Raw genomic sequence first — 14,005 nt, 5'->3', positions numbered from 1 at the left:
TTCCTCCTAGAAGGGTTGGGTTTTCATTTCCAAAGAGGAAATTGGAGTCATAATGACTGCCTTCACCCTTGGAATGGAATACCAGTGGTGGTGTTTCAGACATGGGTTTCTTTGGGTGTTCTTTGGGTCTTCCGCAGGTCTGGCCTCCCAGCTCTGTTCCTACCATGCTTTATCCCTGGCTAAGAGTATGGGGGATGGGGGAACCTCACAGCTGGCACCTTGGCAAGCAATAGCAGTGAGCGGCTCGTCTGGGGGTCCGCATGTTGGTCCCGCAGGTCAAACAGCTTCGGGGTAAGAATGGCGGGTGCAAAGAATCGCAAGAAGAGAAAGCCACTGATGGCCAGGTACTTCACGTCCTGCTGGGAAGAGCAACAGGTGAGAGGAATCCCCCAAACCCACTTCCCAGCCAGGTAAACTGAGGCAGCAAGAACTAGAAATTCGTGGTGCAAAGAGAAACGGGATAGGAAATTGACCAGGAAGCCCTACTGGCCGGCCAAGGAAGTTTTTCCTCTCTGGGCCTCAGTTTTCCCACCTGGAAAATGGAATAACAAAACCAATTCTACAAAAGCAAATTTGGCCAAATGTCCTCAGAATTGCCTTTGCGCCAAGCACTATGCCAAGAGCACAGCCCTATAAGGGAGGCACCATCATGACTCCCATTTTACAGATGAGGAAGCAGAAGCTCAGAGACACAAGCGATTTGCCCAGGGTCACACAGCTAATGAGTGGCAAAGTCAGGATCCAAACTCAGATCTGTGATTTATGATAATAGCAGCAGGACAGATACCTCTCTATACATTTGTTTATTTAATACTCACCCCAGGAAGCATTACATCTCCATTTTACAGCAGAGGCAACTGAGGCCCAGAGAGGGAAGCTTCCTTGCCTAAGGCCACACAGCCATAAGTGGCAGAGCCAGGAGTTGGACTTTGATTTTTTTTTCTTTTTATTCTTTTTTTTTTTTTGAGGCAGAGTCATGCTCTGTCACTCAGGCTGGTGTGCTGTGGCACGATCTCTGCTTACTGCAACCTCCATCTCCCAGGGTCAAGTGATTTTCATGCCTCAGCCTCCTGAGTAGCTGGGATTACAGGTGTACGCCACCACACCCAGCTGATTTTTAATATTTGTGTGTGTATATATATATGTATATGTGTGTGTATATGTATTATATATATATATATATATTTTTTTTTTTTTTTAGTAGCGACAAGGTTTCACCATGCTGGCCAGGCTGGTCTTGAACTCCTGACCTCAAGTGATCCACCCGCCTTGGCCTCCTAAAGTGCCAGGATTACAGGCGTGAGGCACCGTGCCCAGCCAAGGATTTGAACTCTCTGTTCTTCACCTGCCATTCAACACCAGCTACCAAGGAGCCCTCACCAAGTGTTAGAAACCAAGCCTTAACTACCACATTTAGTCCTCAAATAACCCTGTGGGGGTAGGTAGGTGCTATTATCCCATTTTTTCAGATGAGGAAACTGAGGCTCAGTACTGGACCCAGTCTGATGGGCTTGGGTCCATCCTATGTGCACCTCCCCACCCCCAACCTCTGCCCTCTACAAACTGTAGAGTACGGTGCCCCTCCATGTGAGTCCGGGGCCTGGCCCATCTAAAGGTAAGGCTGGTTCCCCAGCGCCAGTAGAGGTGACTCAGGGAAGGGTGTCCCTCCATCCTAGGTGCATCTTGCTCCCTGCAAACCAGCTCCCCACCCACCTCTCACACTTGCCCCACTATATTTAGCTCAAGAGTCTGCGCCTGTGTTTATTTAGAGGTTGCAGTCACACATGAAACAATGCCCTCCGTGGGGTGTCATCTTGGCCTTGACAGTGAGCCCTGCAGGAGCTGGGTACCTGGAACTGCCCAGAGGGAGCGTCTTCCCCTCCATCTGAAGCCCTGAACTGTCCCCAAAACAACCACTACCACACCACCATCTGTAGTCCAGAGTAATATTAGTCTGCACATCAGCTCATTAGCTTCCTCCTTTTTGAGGAACCGGTATCAGCACAACAGAGAAGGAGGCTTCCCTGGGTTCCCCGGGCCTGAGAAAGTCCCTGCTCTCGGCCCACCTTGGGGGCTGAGAACTAGAGGACACTTGGGTGTCACCGATATTGGCTCCTCCTACAAGGTCTAGGCTGTCTGGGAGCTGGCCTCCTCCTTTTCCTCCCTGTTCCCTGCCACTGCTGTGACCGACTTAACACCTCTGCCGGCAGCCCGGGTGAGAACCCAGCCAGGTGAGGTGGAGGAGGGGGAGGAGGGGAGAGACCCCAACTGGGAGTCTGGAAAACCCTTGGCCAAGGTGTTTTGCCTCTCTGGGCCTCAGTTTCCCTGTCTGTAAACAGGAAGTGGAGAGAGAGATGGCATAACTCAAACGCTCTCCAATGATGGCCTAGGAAGTGGGCTCTGACAGTGACGTCCTGTAGCAGGTCTCAGCTCTTCCTGCAAAGTGACCCCTGGGTCTGATACATCAGCACTACAGAAGAGTCTCACCCGATGTTGTCTGCAAGTGAGGACAATGACAGCCACTTGAGGAAGTGTGCTGAGCATTCAACCAGGGGGTCTCAAACTGGTGGCCCATAGGCCAGTGCAACCACAAATGTTTTGAAATGCTTGACCTAAAATGTTTTTGTGTGTTTGGTTTTCAAGTGAATTCGTGCTGACATTTCAAAAATAAGAGGCCAGGCTGGGGGCGGCGGTTCACTCCTGTAGTTCCAGCACTTTGGGAGGAGGAGGCAGGGGGATTGCTTGAGGCCATGAATTCGAGACCCTCTCAGGCAACACAGTGAGACCCTGTCTCTACAAAAATAAATGAATAATTAGCTGGGCGTGGTGGTGCGGCCAAGTAGTCCCAGAAACTCGGGAGGCTGAGGTGGGAAGATCACTCGAGCCTGGAAGATAGAGGCTGCAGTGAGCTATGATCGTGCCACTGCACTCCAGCCTGGGCAACAGAGCAAGACCTCATCTCAAAAGTAATAAATAAATGAATAAATAAATAAGACACCTCACATAAAATCCAGAAACTCTAAAGATCTGGCAGTACTTGGCTTCCATTTCTATATGGCAGTGATCCCCTGCAGCTGTCCGCTTTAGACAAGCTCTGGGGGCTCCAGCTGGCCGCAGTCTCCACGACTCACTCCCACCCCACACGCTGCCTACTTGGTTCTTGTGCCTCATCTGCCTGAAACTCACAGTGTCTGAGTTTTCAGCTTTTCTATCCTTGTTAGTATAGACTACACCTGCAGGGATTTATTTTTAGACTTTATTCTGGGTATTTCTGAGCACATACTGTATGCCAGATCTGCGTTCTTCTCTCTTACTTCCTCTCTCTCTGTAGTACAGCTGGAATTTTAAGAAGCACTTACTTTGTGCCAGACTCTATTAATTGCTGGTTATGAGCACAGACTCAGGAGCCAGCCTGCCTGGGTGAGTGCCAGTCCCAATGTAACCCCTTTCTAGCTGTGTGACTTAAGCTCTCTGGGCCTTGGTTTCCTCCTCTGTAAAATGGGAATAATCCTGGTATCCACCTCACGGGGTGCAAATGATGATTAGATAGGGTAATAAATGCATAAATCACCTAAAATGAGATCTGGTCCATGGTCAGGCTATATATAGTGTTAGCTGCCATTATTTTATTTATTTATTTATTTATTTATTTATTTATTTATTTTGAGGCAGAGTCTATCTCTGTCACCCAGTCTGGAGTGCAGTGGTGCAACCTCTGCCTCCTGGATTCAAGCCATTCTCCTGACTCAGCCTCCTGAGTAGCTGGAATTACAGGCGTGCACCACCATGACCAGCTAATTTTTGTATTTTTAGTAGAGAAAGGGTTTCACCATGTTGGCCAGGCTGGTCTTGAACTCCTGACCTCAAGCGATCCACCCTCCTCAGCCTCCCAAAGTGTTGGGATTACAGGCTTGAGCCACCACGCCCAGCCTATTTTTATGATTATTATCATTCTTGGGACCCGGACCCTGCCAGGAACGCTGTCCCCACTTCTGCCAGGACAGAGTGCTCTAATGCCAGCAGCCTGGGTTCAGGTCCCAGCTCTGCTCTGACTCCTCCGAGTGACCCTGGACAAGTTCCGGCCCGTCCCCAGCCTCAGCCTCCCAGCCCAGCGCACCTGGTGCTCCGCCTGGGGGAAGCGCTCCTCCACGCGCTGGTGCAGCTGCTTGAAGGCGAGGCGCATGGCAGGTGGGCAGCGCCCCACCGAGCCCATGATGGCGTCCACGATGAGCCCCAGGTAGCCCGTCAGCAGCCCCAGGCTGGTCTCCCGCATCTGCTCCTCCGAGGGTGCGCCTTTGAAGGAGATCCTCCTGGAGGGGCCGGCAGAGCAGCTCAGCCTCGGGGCTCAGCATCTGCCTGCCCCAAACCCTCCACCGACCCGCCGAGCTCAGAGAGGACCCATCTTTCCTACAGCTCTGCAGCCTCCCTCCTGCCCCTTCCCACCGGGTTTCTTGCTGTTGCTCAAACAGGATGAGCTCATTCCCATCTCACAGCCTTTGCACTGGGCTTATCTCCCTCCCCAGAATGCTCTCCATTAAATCTCCACAAGACTCCCTTTCTCACTGCCTGTAAGTCTTTGCTTAGATGTCCCCTTCCCTGTGAGGTTGCCCTGTCCCCGCCCTATGGAATATGGCAGGCCTCATTTCCTTCCATTCCCTGGTCCCCTTCAATAACCTTTTCCCAACCGGGCACAGTGGTTCATGCCTGTAATCCCAGCACTCTGGGAGGCTGAGGCGGTGGGTCACTTGAGATCAGGAATTCAACACCAGCCTGGCCAACATGGTGAAACTTCATCTCCGCCAAAAAATACAAAAATTAGCCCAGTGTGGTGGTGCATGCCTGTAATCCCAGTTACTCAGGAGGCTGAGGCAGGAGAATCACTTCAACCTGGGAGGTGGAGGTTGCAGTGAGCCAGGATTGTGCCACTGCATTCCAGCCTGTGTGACAGCGCGAGACTCCGTCTCAAAGAAAACCAAAAAAAAATAAACCTTCTTCCTCCAGTGCCTCATTATCTGTCTCCCCCCAAAATAGGGACTCGGGACTGTTTGTTCCCTGCTATATCCTCAGTGTTCAGCCCAGAGCCTGGCACTCAATAACTGTTTTGTTTTGTGGATGACAGAACAGCACTTTGCCATCTGCAATTACCGTGTTCCTTTTTTTCCCCACAGATTGAGGGTCCGTCTTGCCCACACCCAGACTGAGAACTGGAGGTTCTCAGCCCCACTGTGTCCTGGACCCAATGTGCTGAGCCCTGGATTCATTGTCTCTGGCAGGGTCTCGTTTAATCCTAACAGCAACTTGATGGGGTAAGTGGCCTTACTGTTCCCATTTAACAGAGAAGAAAACTGAGGCTTAGAGAGGTTACTGGGGAGACGGCACAGCTATTAGAACTCAGGACTGCCAACTCCAGAGCCTGCCTGCCACCCTGCTGTGCCCAGGTCCCTTGATGCCCCTTCCCCATGGGTGCCCACTGAGTCTCTGCCATTCTTGTCAAGTGTGCTAGGAAAAGCCCTCGACTTAGAGTCTCACAGATGGACTGTGCCCTTCTGCTCAGGGCCTGGGACAAAATCCCTGCTTTGTAACTTCCTGGCTGTGTGACCTCAGGCAGGTGACCTTCCCTCTCTGAGGCTCAGTTGCATCATCAGTAAAAGGGGGTCCTGACGCCTGCCTCTAAGGTAGTCAGGAGGTGTGGACAGCACAAGGAAAGACCCTCTCCTGTCTCTGCCACAGTCCCCAATGGATACCTCAGCAATCATTTTCCACAGCCCCAGGCTTCTGGGCCAGATAGGAGAAGGTTCTGGAGAGAAAGGAGGAGGAGCCCACAGAGGGGTGGAATGAGCTCCAGCCACTGATGTGCTTCCTCGCAATCTCACTGAGCACTCCACCCTCTCCCTTGCAGGCAGGCCCACTCAGGGACCGCCAGCACCACGGTAATAAAGATCACCAATGTCAGCAAACCACAGCACCACAGTAAGAAAGATCACTAATGTCAGAGACCCCCAGCACCACAGTAATAAAGATCACTGGCTGGGTGCAGTGGCTCACACCTGTGGTCCCAGCACTTTGGGAGGCCTAGGCAGGCGGGTCACGAGGTCAAGAGATTGAGACCATCCTGGCCAACATGGTGAAACCCCATCTCCATTAAAAATACAAAAATTAACTGGGCATGGTGGCACACGCCTGTAGTCCCAGCTACTCAGGAGGCTGAGGCGGGAGAATCTCTTGAACCAGGGAGTTGGAGGTTGCAGTGAGCCAAGATTGTGCCACTGCACTCCAGCCTGGCGACAGAATAAGACTCTCTCTCAGGAGTTCGCGTCCTTTGTAGGGACATGGATGAACCTGGAAACCATCATTCTCAGCAAACTGACACAAGAACACAAAACCAAACACCACATGTTCTCACTCATAGGAGGGTGTTGAACAAGGAGAACACATGGACACAGGGAGGGGAGCACTATACACGGGGGTCTGTTGCGGGGGAGTGGGGGGGACAGCGGGGGGAGTTGGGGAGGGATAGCATGGGGAGAAATGCCAGATATGGGTGAGGGGGAGGGAAGCAGCAAATCACACTGCCATGAATGCACCTATGCAACAACTTTGCATGTTTTTCACATGTACCCCAAAACCTAAAATGCAATTAAAAAAAAAAAAATCAGAGGCAATAAAAAAAAAAAAAGACTCTCTCAAAAAAAAAAAAAAAAATCATGAATGCTTGTGGAGCACATGCGTGACTCAGTTACGTCCCACAAATCTTGGAGCAGAGGTCATGAGCCCACGCTTCAGACCACAACATTCTCATAAGCTGGATAGGGATATCTTAGAAGTAATATGTGCATTAAGTAGAAGAACATTAGATCAATATTTTAGGTTTTTTAATCTTAAAAATTGTGATTATGCCAAGCACAGTGGTTCACACCTGTAATCCCAGCATTTTGGGAGACCAAGACAGGAGAATTGCTTGAGCCCAGGAGTTCGAGACCAGCCTGGGCAATGTGATAAAACCTCATCTCTGCTAAAAATGCAAAAACTTAGCTGGTCGTGGTGATGTGCGCCTGTAGTCCCAGCTACTCAGGAGGCTGACGTGGGAGAATTACCTGAGCCCAGGAAGTTGAGGCTGCAGTGAGCCATGGTCACACCACTGCACCCCAGCCTGGATGACAGAGTAAAACCCTGTCTCAAAACACACACACATACACACACACAAACACACACGAAAACAACTTAACAACTAAGGCATAGAAGTTTTGGCAATTTTGTCCACCAGTAGTGGCAGAGCTGGGACTACAAACCTAGGGAGCTTAGTATCAGATTCCCAAACATAACCCCTATACCACACAGCCTGAGGACCTAAGGGCTCGTGTGTAAGGCTTTGAGCTCAGCCACTGAGCTCCTGAGCAGCCGTGCCCTCACGGTGGGTGGCAGTCAGCATGGACCCAGTCCCCAGACAGGGCTCCGGGTAGCCAAGGGAGGCCATCAGAGTATCAGGGCTTTGCTCACCGGGTGCGGCCCAGGTCCATCTTGGAGGGATCCAGCTCCATGTACTTCTTCTCCTCAAAGACACGGCTAATCACGGGCTTCAGGACCTCATGCAGATAGGGCATGCCCACGAGCTGGGGGCAGGGGACACCACACGGGGCGGGGCTGAGGGCGAGGCTGGGGCATGCCCACGAGCTGGACACAGTGGGGACCATGCAGGGAGAGGTTCGGAGAGAGGCCAGGGCTGCGGTGGGGGACACACCCAGGTGCAACTCAGGGCGAGGCCTGGCACCAGCCACCTGCACTGCAGCTCGGCCACCCAGTTCTGTCTGAAGCCAGCCGAGCGTGGGATCCAGGCAGGCACTGGGAAGGATGTACTCGAGGAAGCTGTGCCTGGCCCCCCGGGCCTTCACCTACTCACCTTCATAAACTGTTCCATCGACTTGGATGCCAGGGAGTTAGAACGGAAGAGGGTGTTGGGATCCACTGGGAGGGCAGGAGGAAGTGTTTGCTGGGATTTAGGGAGCTGCACCCAGCTCACCCCACTTACCCAAGGTGGGGGTCATGATTCTTCCAGCCCCAAGAATCAGAAAGACCCAAAATATCAACCCCATTCACAGTACAGAGGCCCAGAGTGGTTAAGTGAACTGCCTGAGGTCACACAGCTCACGAGTGGCAAAACCAGGGCCTGAGCGGGCAATTGGGCTCCCAGTTGTCTGGGGGTGCACAGGGTACAGGGGGTACAGGGATCCACAGAAAAAGAAGCCCTTTCCCTCTGCTTGATACCTCCCCATTCCTCCCCCAGGGACCCTCCTGCAGGCCCATCATTGGGGAGGGGGGATGATGGCAGGGGGTTATGCGGGCAACTCACTGGTCCGAGCCACCTCACGCCGGGTGAGATAGTCCAGAAAGCGTCCAGCCAGTCCCCGGCCAAGAAAGAGTTTCACCAGCTTGGTGGCAAGGTCCTGGCGGCAGTCCCCCAAGGTCAGCTCTTCCAGCAAAGCCAGGGGGCTAGCAGTGTCCTCCTAGGTGGGGATGCGAGGCAGAGGTGACCTCGGCCCCTGGGACTCCCTAAGCCGATGGGCCTAGATAGGGCTCTATGAGGCAGGGGAGGCCAGGATCCGGACCCCCAGCACCCCCTGGTAGCACTGCTTGCCTGCCGCACCCACCTCTGCTGGCCCCAGCACAGACTCCATGAGCAGCTCCACGAGAGGCTGGTAGCACTGGGAGGGCAGGACGCGGTCCTCGATCAGGCGCACCTTCAGGCGCAGGGCACCCAGGCTCCCCCTGTCCAGGATCAGACCATAAGAAAATGAAAGATCCGACTGGGTGCTGTAGCTCATGCCTGTAATCCCAGCACTTTGGGAGGCCAAGGTGGGTGGATCACTTGAGGTCAGGAGTTTGTGACCAGCCTAACCAACATGGCGAAACCCCATCTCTACTAAAAATACAAAGAGTATCCAGCGTGGTGGCACACACCTGTAGTCCCAGCTACTCAGGAGGCTGAGGCAGGAGAATCGCTTGAACCTGGGAGGCAGAGGTTGAGATTGTGCCGCTGCGCTCCAGACTGGGTGACAGAACGAGACTCCATCTCAAATAAAAAGAAAAAGAAAAGAAAAGAAACAATGCTTTTATGGAAGAGCACAAGTGCGCATGGGCAGGTGTGGAGAGCCACGAGAGGCCAATGGGCACACATGGGAAGAGGGTGGATGTTCGCAAAACAAGCCAGGTGTGGACAGGTATAGACACGTGTGGACAGGCGTGAACGGGGTAGGCAGGTGCAAACAGGTATAAATAGGAATGTACAGCCCGAGCATGGTGGCTCACGCCTGTAATCCCAGCACTTTGGGAGGCCGAGGCAGACGTATCACGAGGTCAGGAGATCAAGACCATCCTGGCTAACACAGTGAAACTGTCTCTACTAAAAATATAAAAAATCAGCTGGGCGTGGTGTCACACGCCTGTAATCCCAGCTACTCGGGAGGCTGAGGCAGGAGAATCGCTTGAACCCTGGAGGCGGAGGTTTCAGTGAGCTGAGATCGCACCACTGCACTCCAGCCTGGGCAACAGAGCAAGACTCCATCTCAAAAATAAAAAAGGAATGTACACAAACAATGTAAACAGCTGTGGCCAGAGTGGATAGATAAGGCCGGTGTACACAAATTATGTACAGGATGTGTGGACAAGTGTAGATGAGTGTCAGCAGTGGGAACAAGAGTGGATGGGTGTGAACAGGTGTGGCCAGTATAAACAGGTGTGAACAGGTGTGGCCAGTATAAACAGGTGTGAGCTGATCTTGATGGGTATAAACAAGACAGGACAAGCAGAGACGGTTTAACCAAGTGTGCTCAAGAATGAACAGTATGGACACGTGTGGAAGGACCCAAAGTTCTGAATATACATCAAGTGTGAACCAACATGTTTGCACATGAATAGGTGAATGGGTGTAAAGCGAACTCACGTGGACTTATGTAAACACCTTGAGAGACCGTCCGTAGACAGTTGTTAAGCGGATGAATGCATGAATGAAGTGGCATAGTGATAGTGTGTGGGCTGGCATGGGCTCTGCCCACAAGCTGTGGATGCTGCCCAACGTGGCTCCAGCCTGGCCCCCTCCCTCTGCACCCACATTTACCCAGAATCCTCCTCTGCTCTGGGAAAGGGCAGGAGGCGGAACCAGCCGTTGGGCGGCTTCTGCTGGAGGGTCTTCGGAGAGAATTCCACCTTTAGGGAGAGACACACAGACCTTCAGCCGGGCCCTGCCCCGCCCTGCCCTGCTCAGGTCTCACCCAGCCCTGGAAGAGCAGACTGCCCACCCATAGAGGGGCAGAATGGCCTGCCAGGGCCCCCTCCTTCTCTCCACAAGTCCCAAATTATCAGCTCCTGCCAGGACACTGAGGGCATCCCAGGGACACTTAATTTACAGTTGAGGAAACTGAGGCTCAGAGACGTAGAGTGATTTGCCCAAGGTCACACAGCTGCTAGAGATAGCATGTCTGGACTGAGTGTATTTTCAGCTCTGTTTAGGAACATAAATTTCATCTATCAAAAGGAATGAGGACAGCTCTGAAGACCCTCAACCCCCACCCTCTCTCTCTTTTAAAAGAACTTTACAGATGGAATTCACATCCCGAACAATTCACCTTTTTAAAATGTACTATTCAGTGATCTTTAGTATATTCACAGAGTTGCCACGATTACTTGTGCCACTGATTCCAGAACATTGTCTACGAGCCCTAAAAAAGCCTGTACTCATGACCAGTCACTTCCTGTCCCCCAGCCCCTGGCAACCACTAAACAGCTTTCTGTGTCCATAGATTTGCCTATTCCAGACATTTCATATAAACGGAATCATATGTGTTTTGGGGGGGCTGGCTTTTTCCGCTTAGCATAATGGTTCATCCATGTTGTAGCATGTGCCGGTACAGTAAGTCCTGACTCACAACGTGTAAGGAAATCAAATATACCATGGCTAATTACTATAAGTAAGAATTAAGGCCAGGCGGGTGGCTCATGCCTGTAATCCCAGCACTTTGGGAGGCTGAGGTGGGCAGATCACTTGAGGTCAGGAGTTCGAGGCCAGCCTGACCAACATGGTGAAACCCTGTCTCTATTAAAAATAAAAAAATTAGCCAGATATGGTGGTGTGCACTGTAATCCCAGCTGCTTGGAGGCTGAGGCAAAATAATTGCTTGAACCCAGGAGGTGGAGGTTGCAGTGAGCTGAGTTCATGCCCCTGCACTCCAGCCTGGGCAACAGAGCAAGATTCCTTCTCAAAAAAAAAAAAAAAATTAAAAATTAAAAGATAAGCAAGGTTAAGTTCCTACAGCATACAGTATGTCATTTTACTTGAGGATATAGTTTCCAAGAACCTGTGGATGACATTAAGTGAGGACTTACTGTACCGCATTCCTTTTTATGGCTGAATAATGTTCCATTGTATCGAGAGAGCACATTTTGTTTATGTATGGTGGACACTTGAGTTTTCTCCATTTTGGGCTGTTATGACTCATGCTGAACAGTAATGTCAGAGTTTTGTGTGTGAACATAGGTTTTCATTTCTTTGGGGTATATACTTAAGAGAGGAATTGCTAGGTCATAGAGTAACTCTATCTTTAACTATTTGAGAAACTACCGGGCTGTTTCCAAAGATGGGAAAACCAAGAGAAAGACCCTGAACCGACTTCCAGGAGTAGGAGTTAAGGGTGTAGGTCTGGAGTCAAAGAGATCCGAACTCAAATCCTGGTTCTGCTCTTTCTTAGCCATATGACCTTGAAAAAGCCACTTAGCCTCTCTGAGCCTCAGTGTTCCCATCTGTAAAATGGGGATAGCAACAGACCCAGCCTCAAAGGGTGGCCATGAAGGTTAAGCAGCGAGGCTCTGTGGGAAGGACACTCAGCACAGGGCCAGCACACAGTCATCTGTCATGCTGTCATCCCAGAATAAGAATCTGGGCCCGCCCTGTGATCTTGGGTAGGTTCCTGTACCTTTAACAGCCTCAGTTTCCTCACCTGTACAATAGAGCAATGGAACTGCATCACCCAGGCCTAACCAGGAGAACCTGATGAGCCAGCTGCACATCCACCCTTCTGGGAGCCAGGACTCAGCCCGTCTCATCTTCCCCCTTGGAGGCACTGAGGAGCCATGGAGGGTGTTGCAGGGAGTGAGGCTCACCATGCCCAAGAAGTCATTCTTGCCCACCATGTCCCAGTCCCAGAGCTCCACCCGAAGTGGGGACGGGGCACCTGGCATCTCCCGCAGCTCCAGCACTTCATCCCAGTGTGGGAAGCGAGTTTTCTTGATGGTCTGAGGACGAGGGAAGTGGTCTGTGAGTGGGAGAGCTGATGGGGACCCCCACCCCACCACCAGATGCCCCACTCCTTCCCGGTTTCATTCCCCACCACTCACTGAGGTCTCCAAGCTCTGGCTGCCCCAAAACACACGTGCAAATGGGTCAGATGTGCCAGAGATGTCTCTGGGAGCCAGGTCCCTGGGAACAGACAGGGAAAGGAGTGAGGGAACATGGCACCCAAGGTGGGCCTTGGAAAGGCTGATCCGAGTAGATCATTCCAATGTCGCTCGTTTCCAGGGCAACGAACTATTCCACTATAAGGGTCCAGCTAGGGACACCCCGCACCTTGCCCATCAAGACCCAGTGCCTTCCTGTCATCGCCCTGTGGATAGGCACTCATATGTCCCTATTTTCCAGATGAGGAAACGAGGCACCAAAAAGTCCTGTCCTGCATCACAAAGCCCAGCAAGTAGAAGTGCAGTGGGGGTGGTGGGGAGAGCCTTAGATTCCCTGGAGGCCCCAGATGGGAAACTTGATGCAAAGTTCAAAGCCTGGCTCTGCACTCATTGGCTAAGGGACACTAGGAAAAGTCACTTCCCCTCTCTAAGCCTTCATTTCCTCACCTGGAAAATGGGAGTAATAACAGACCAACCTCATAGAGCCGAGGATGAGATGGGATGATGTGTGTGAAGGGCCTAGCATAGCACCTGGCAGGTGGTGGCTGCTCAGTTCATTTATTCATTCAACAAACACCCATGCCCACACCTTGTCTAGGACCCAAGAGAAGGCACGAGGCAGGGACTCCTTGCCGTTGGTTGCCATGACAACCCAAAAGTCTTACTCCAGGCAGCTTCCCCATCCCTCCTTCTTGAGGTTTCCCAAACTCAGGAACACACCAGCACCCCACCCCCACACCGGGGGCTGCTTCCTTCTTCCTCCTGCTCCCTTCCCACCCCTGCTCAGCATCCAAAGCCTTCTTCGGTTTCCTAGGAGCTGGCCCGGTTGCTAAGCGACAGCAATCAGTCCCTCTCATGCCTGCAAGGATCCTGCACAGCCCTGTGGCTGGGGAAGGGGCCATGGGCACAAGAAAGACAAGGAGCCCTTGCCCTCTGCCGAGTCCTTCAGCCTGTCCGCTGCCTCCCTGGTTCTCCCTTAACCAGACTCTAGGGAGCCCCAGCTGGGGCCAAGGCTAGAAGCAAAAGTCTGGAAGTGGTGGGAGAGGCCCAGAGAGGGCATGGAAGGGCTTTATGGTCACACAGCAAGCTAGAAATAGGAGACCCTTCCCAATCTTGGCAGGGATTTGCCTAAAAGTGAGAGCCAGGGAGGTGAAAAAGAGGCAGCAAGATGGGATGAGCGAGAGAAGGGGGAAGGGTAGCGGCATTTGGGAGAGCAAGATGACAGAGAGCTGAGGAAGGGAGAAGGGGATGGCCATGATGAGTCGGCAAGAGGGAGGATGGGTGTCCCATGAGCTGCTGCCCCTGGAGGGCCACCTGTGGGTTTTCCTGGTCTTGCCTCATCTTCTGTCTGATTTTTCTTTGGGACAGGACCCATCTTTCTCATTACCCCTCTCTCACATGACTTAGTGGGGCCCAATCCCTCCCTTCACCCCAGGAATGGGCTTGTGACTCAGGCCTGACCCATTATTCAATGTAATTGGTTCAGAGATAGGCATGTGCCCCAGCCTGAGCGGGTCAAAATTAATCCCAGGACAGTGGTTGGAAATGGTAGGAAATAGAA

General features: G+C 52.1%; 1 protein-coding gene across 3 annotated transcripts in view; it reads right to left on the bottom strand.

The window, feature by feature from the left end:
* The window catches only part of RASAL1 (RAS protein activator like 1), a 38,088-nt gene that overhangs the window by 10,177 nt on the left and 13,906 nt on the right, over positions 1 to 14,005 (bottom strand). For 2 of the 3 annotated variants that reach the window (XM_064379790.1, XM_012469029.2), the window contains 9 exons: positions 12,385 to 12,466; positions 12,151 to 12,282; positions 10,112 to 10,200; positions 8,646 to 8,763; positions 8,348 to 8,501; positions 7,898 to 7,962; positions 7,498 to 7,610; positions 4,118 to 4,310; positions 219 to 356 (listed from right to left, as the gene is read on the bottom strand). In XM_064379790.1, coding sequence (XP_064235860.1) covers positions 219 to 356; positions 4,118 to 4,310; positions 7,498 to 7,610; positions 7,898 to 7,962; positions 8,348 to 8,501; positions 8,646 to 8,763; positions 10,112 to 10,200; positions 12,151 to 12,282; positions 12,385 to 12,466 — 1,084 coding nt within the window. Of the gene's footprint in view, positions 1 to 218; positions 360 to 4,117; positions 4,311 to 7,497; positions 7,611 to 7,897; positions 7,963 to 8,347; positions 8,502 to 8,645; positions 8,764 to 10,111; positions 10,201 to 12,150; positions 12,283 to 12,384; positions 12,467 to 14,005 lie in introns of all 3 variants that reach the window. The other variant, XM_012469028.2, reaches the window with a different exon arrangement.

This window comes from Aotus nancymaae, unplaced genomic scaffold (genome assembly GCF_030222135.1).
Source record: "Aotus nancymaae isolate 86718 unplaced genomic scaffold, 86718_ANA_hifiasm-v0.15.2.pri h1tg000021l, whole genome shotgun sequence".
NCBI classification, from domain to species: Eukaryota; Metazoa; Chordata; class Mammalia; order Primates; family Aotidae; genus Aotus; species Aotus nancymaae.
The sequence above is the reverse complement of the archived record's forward strand: the minus strand, read 5'-3'. Positions and strand labels throughout refer to the sequence as shown.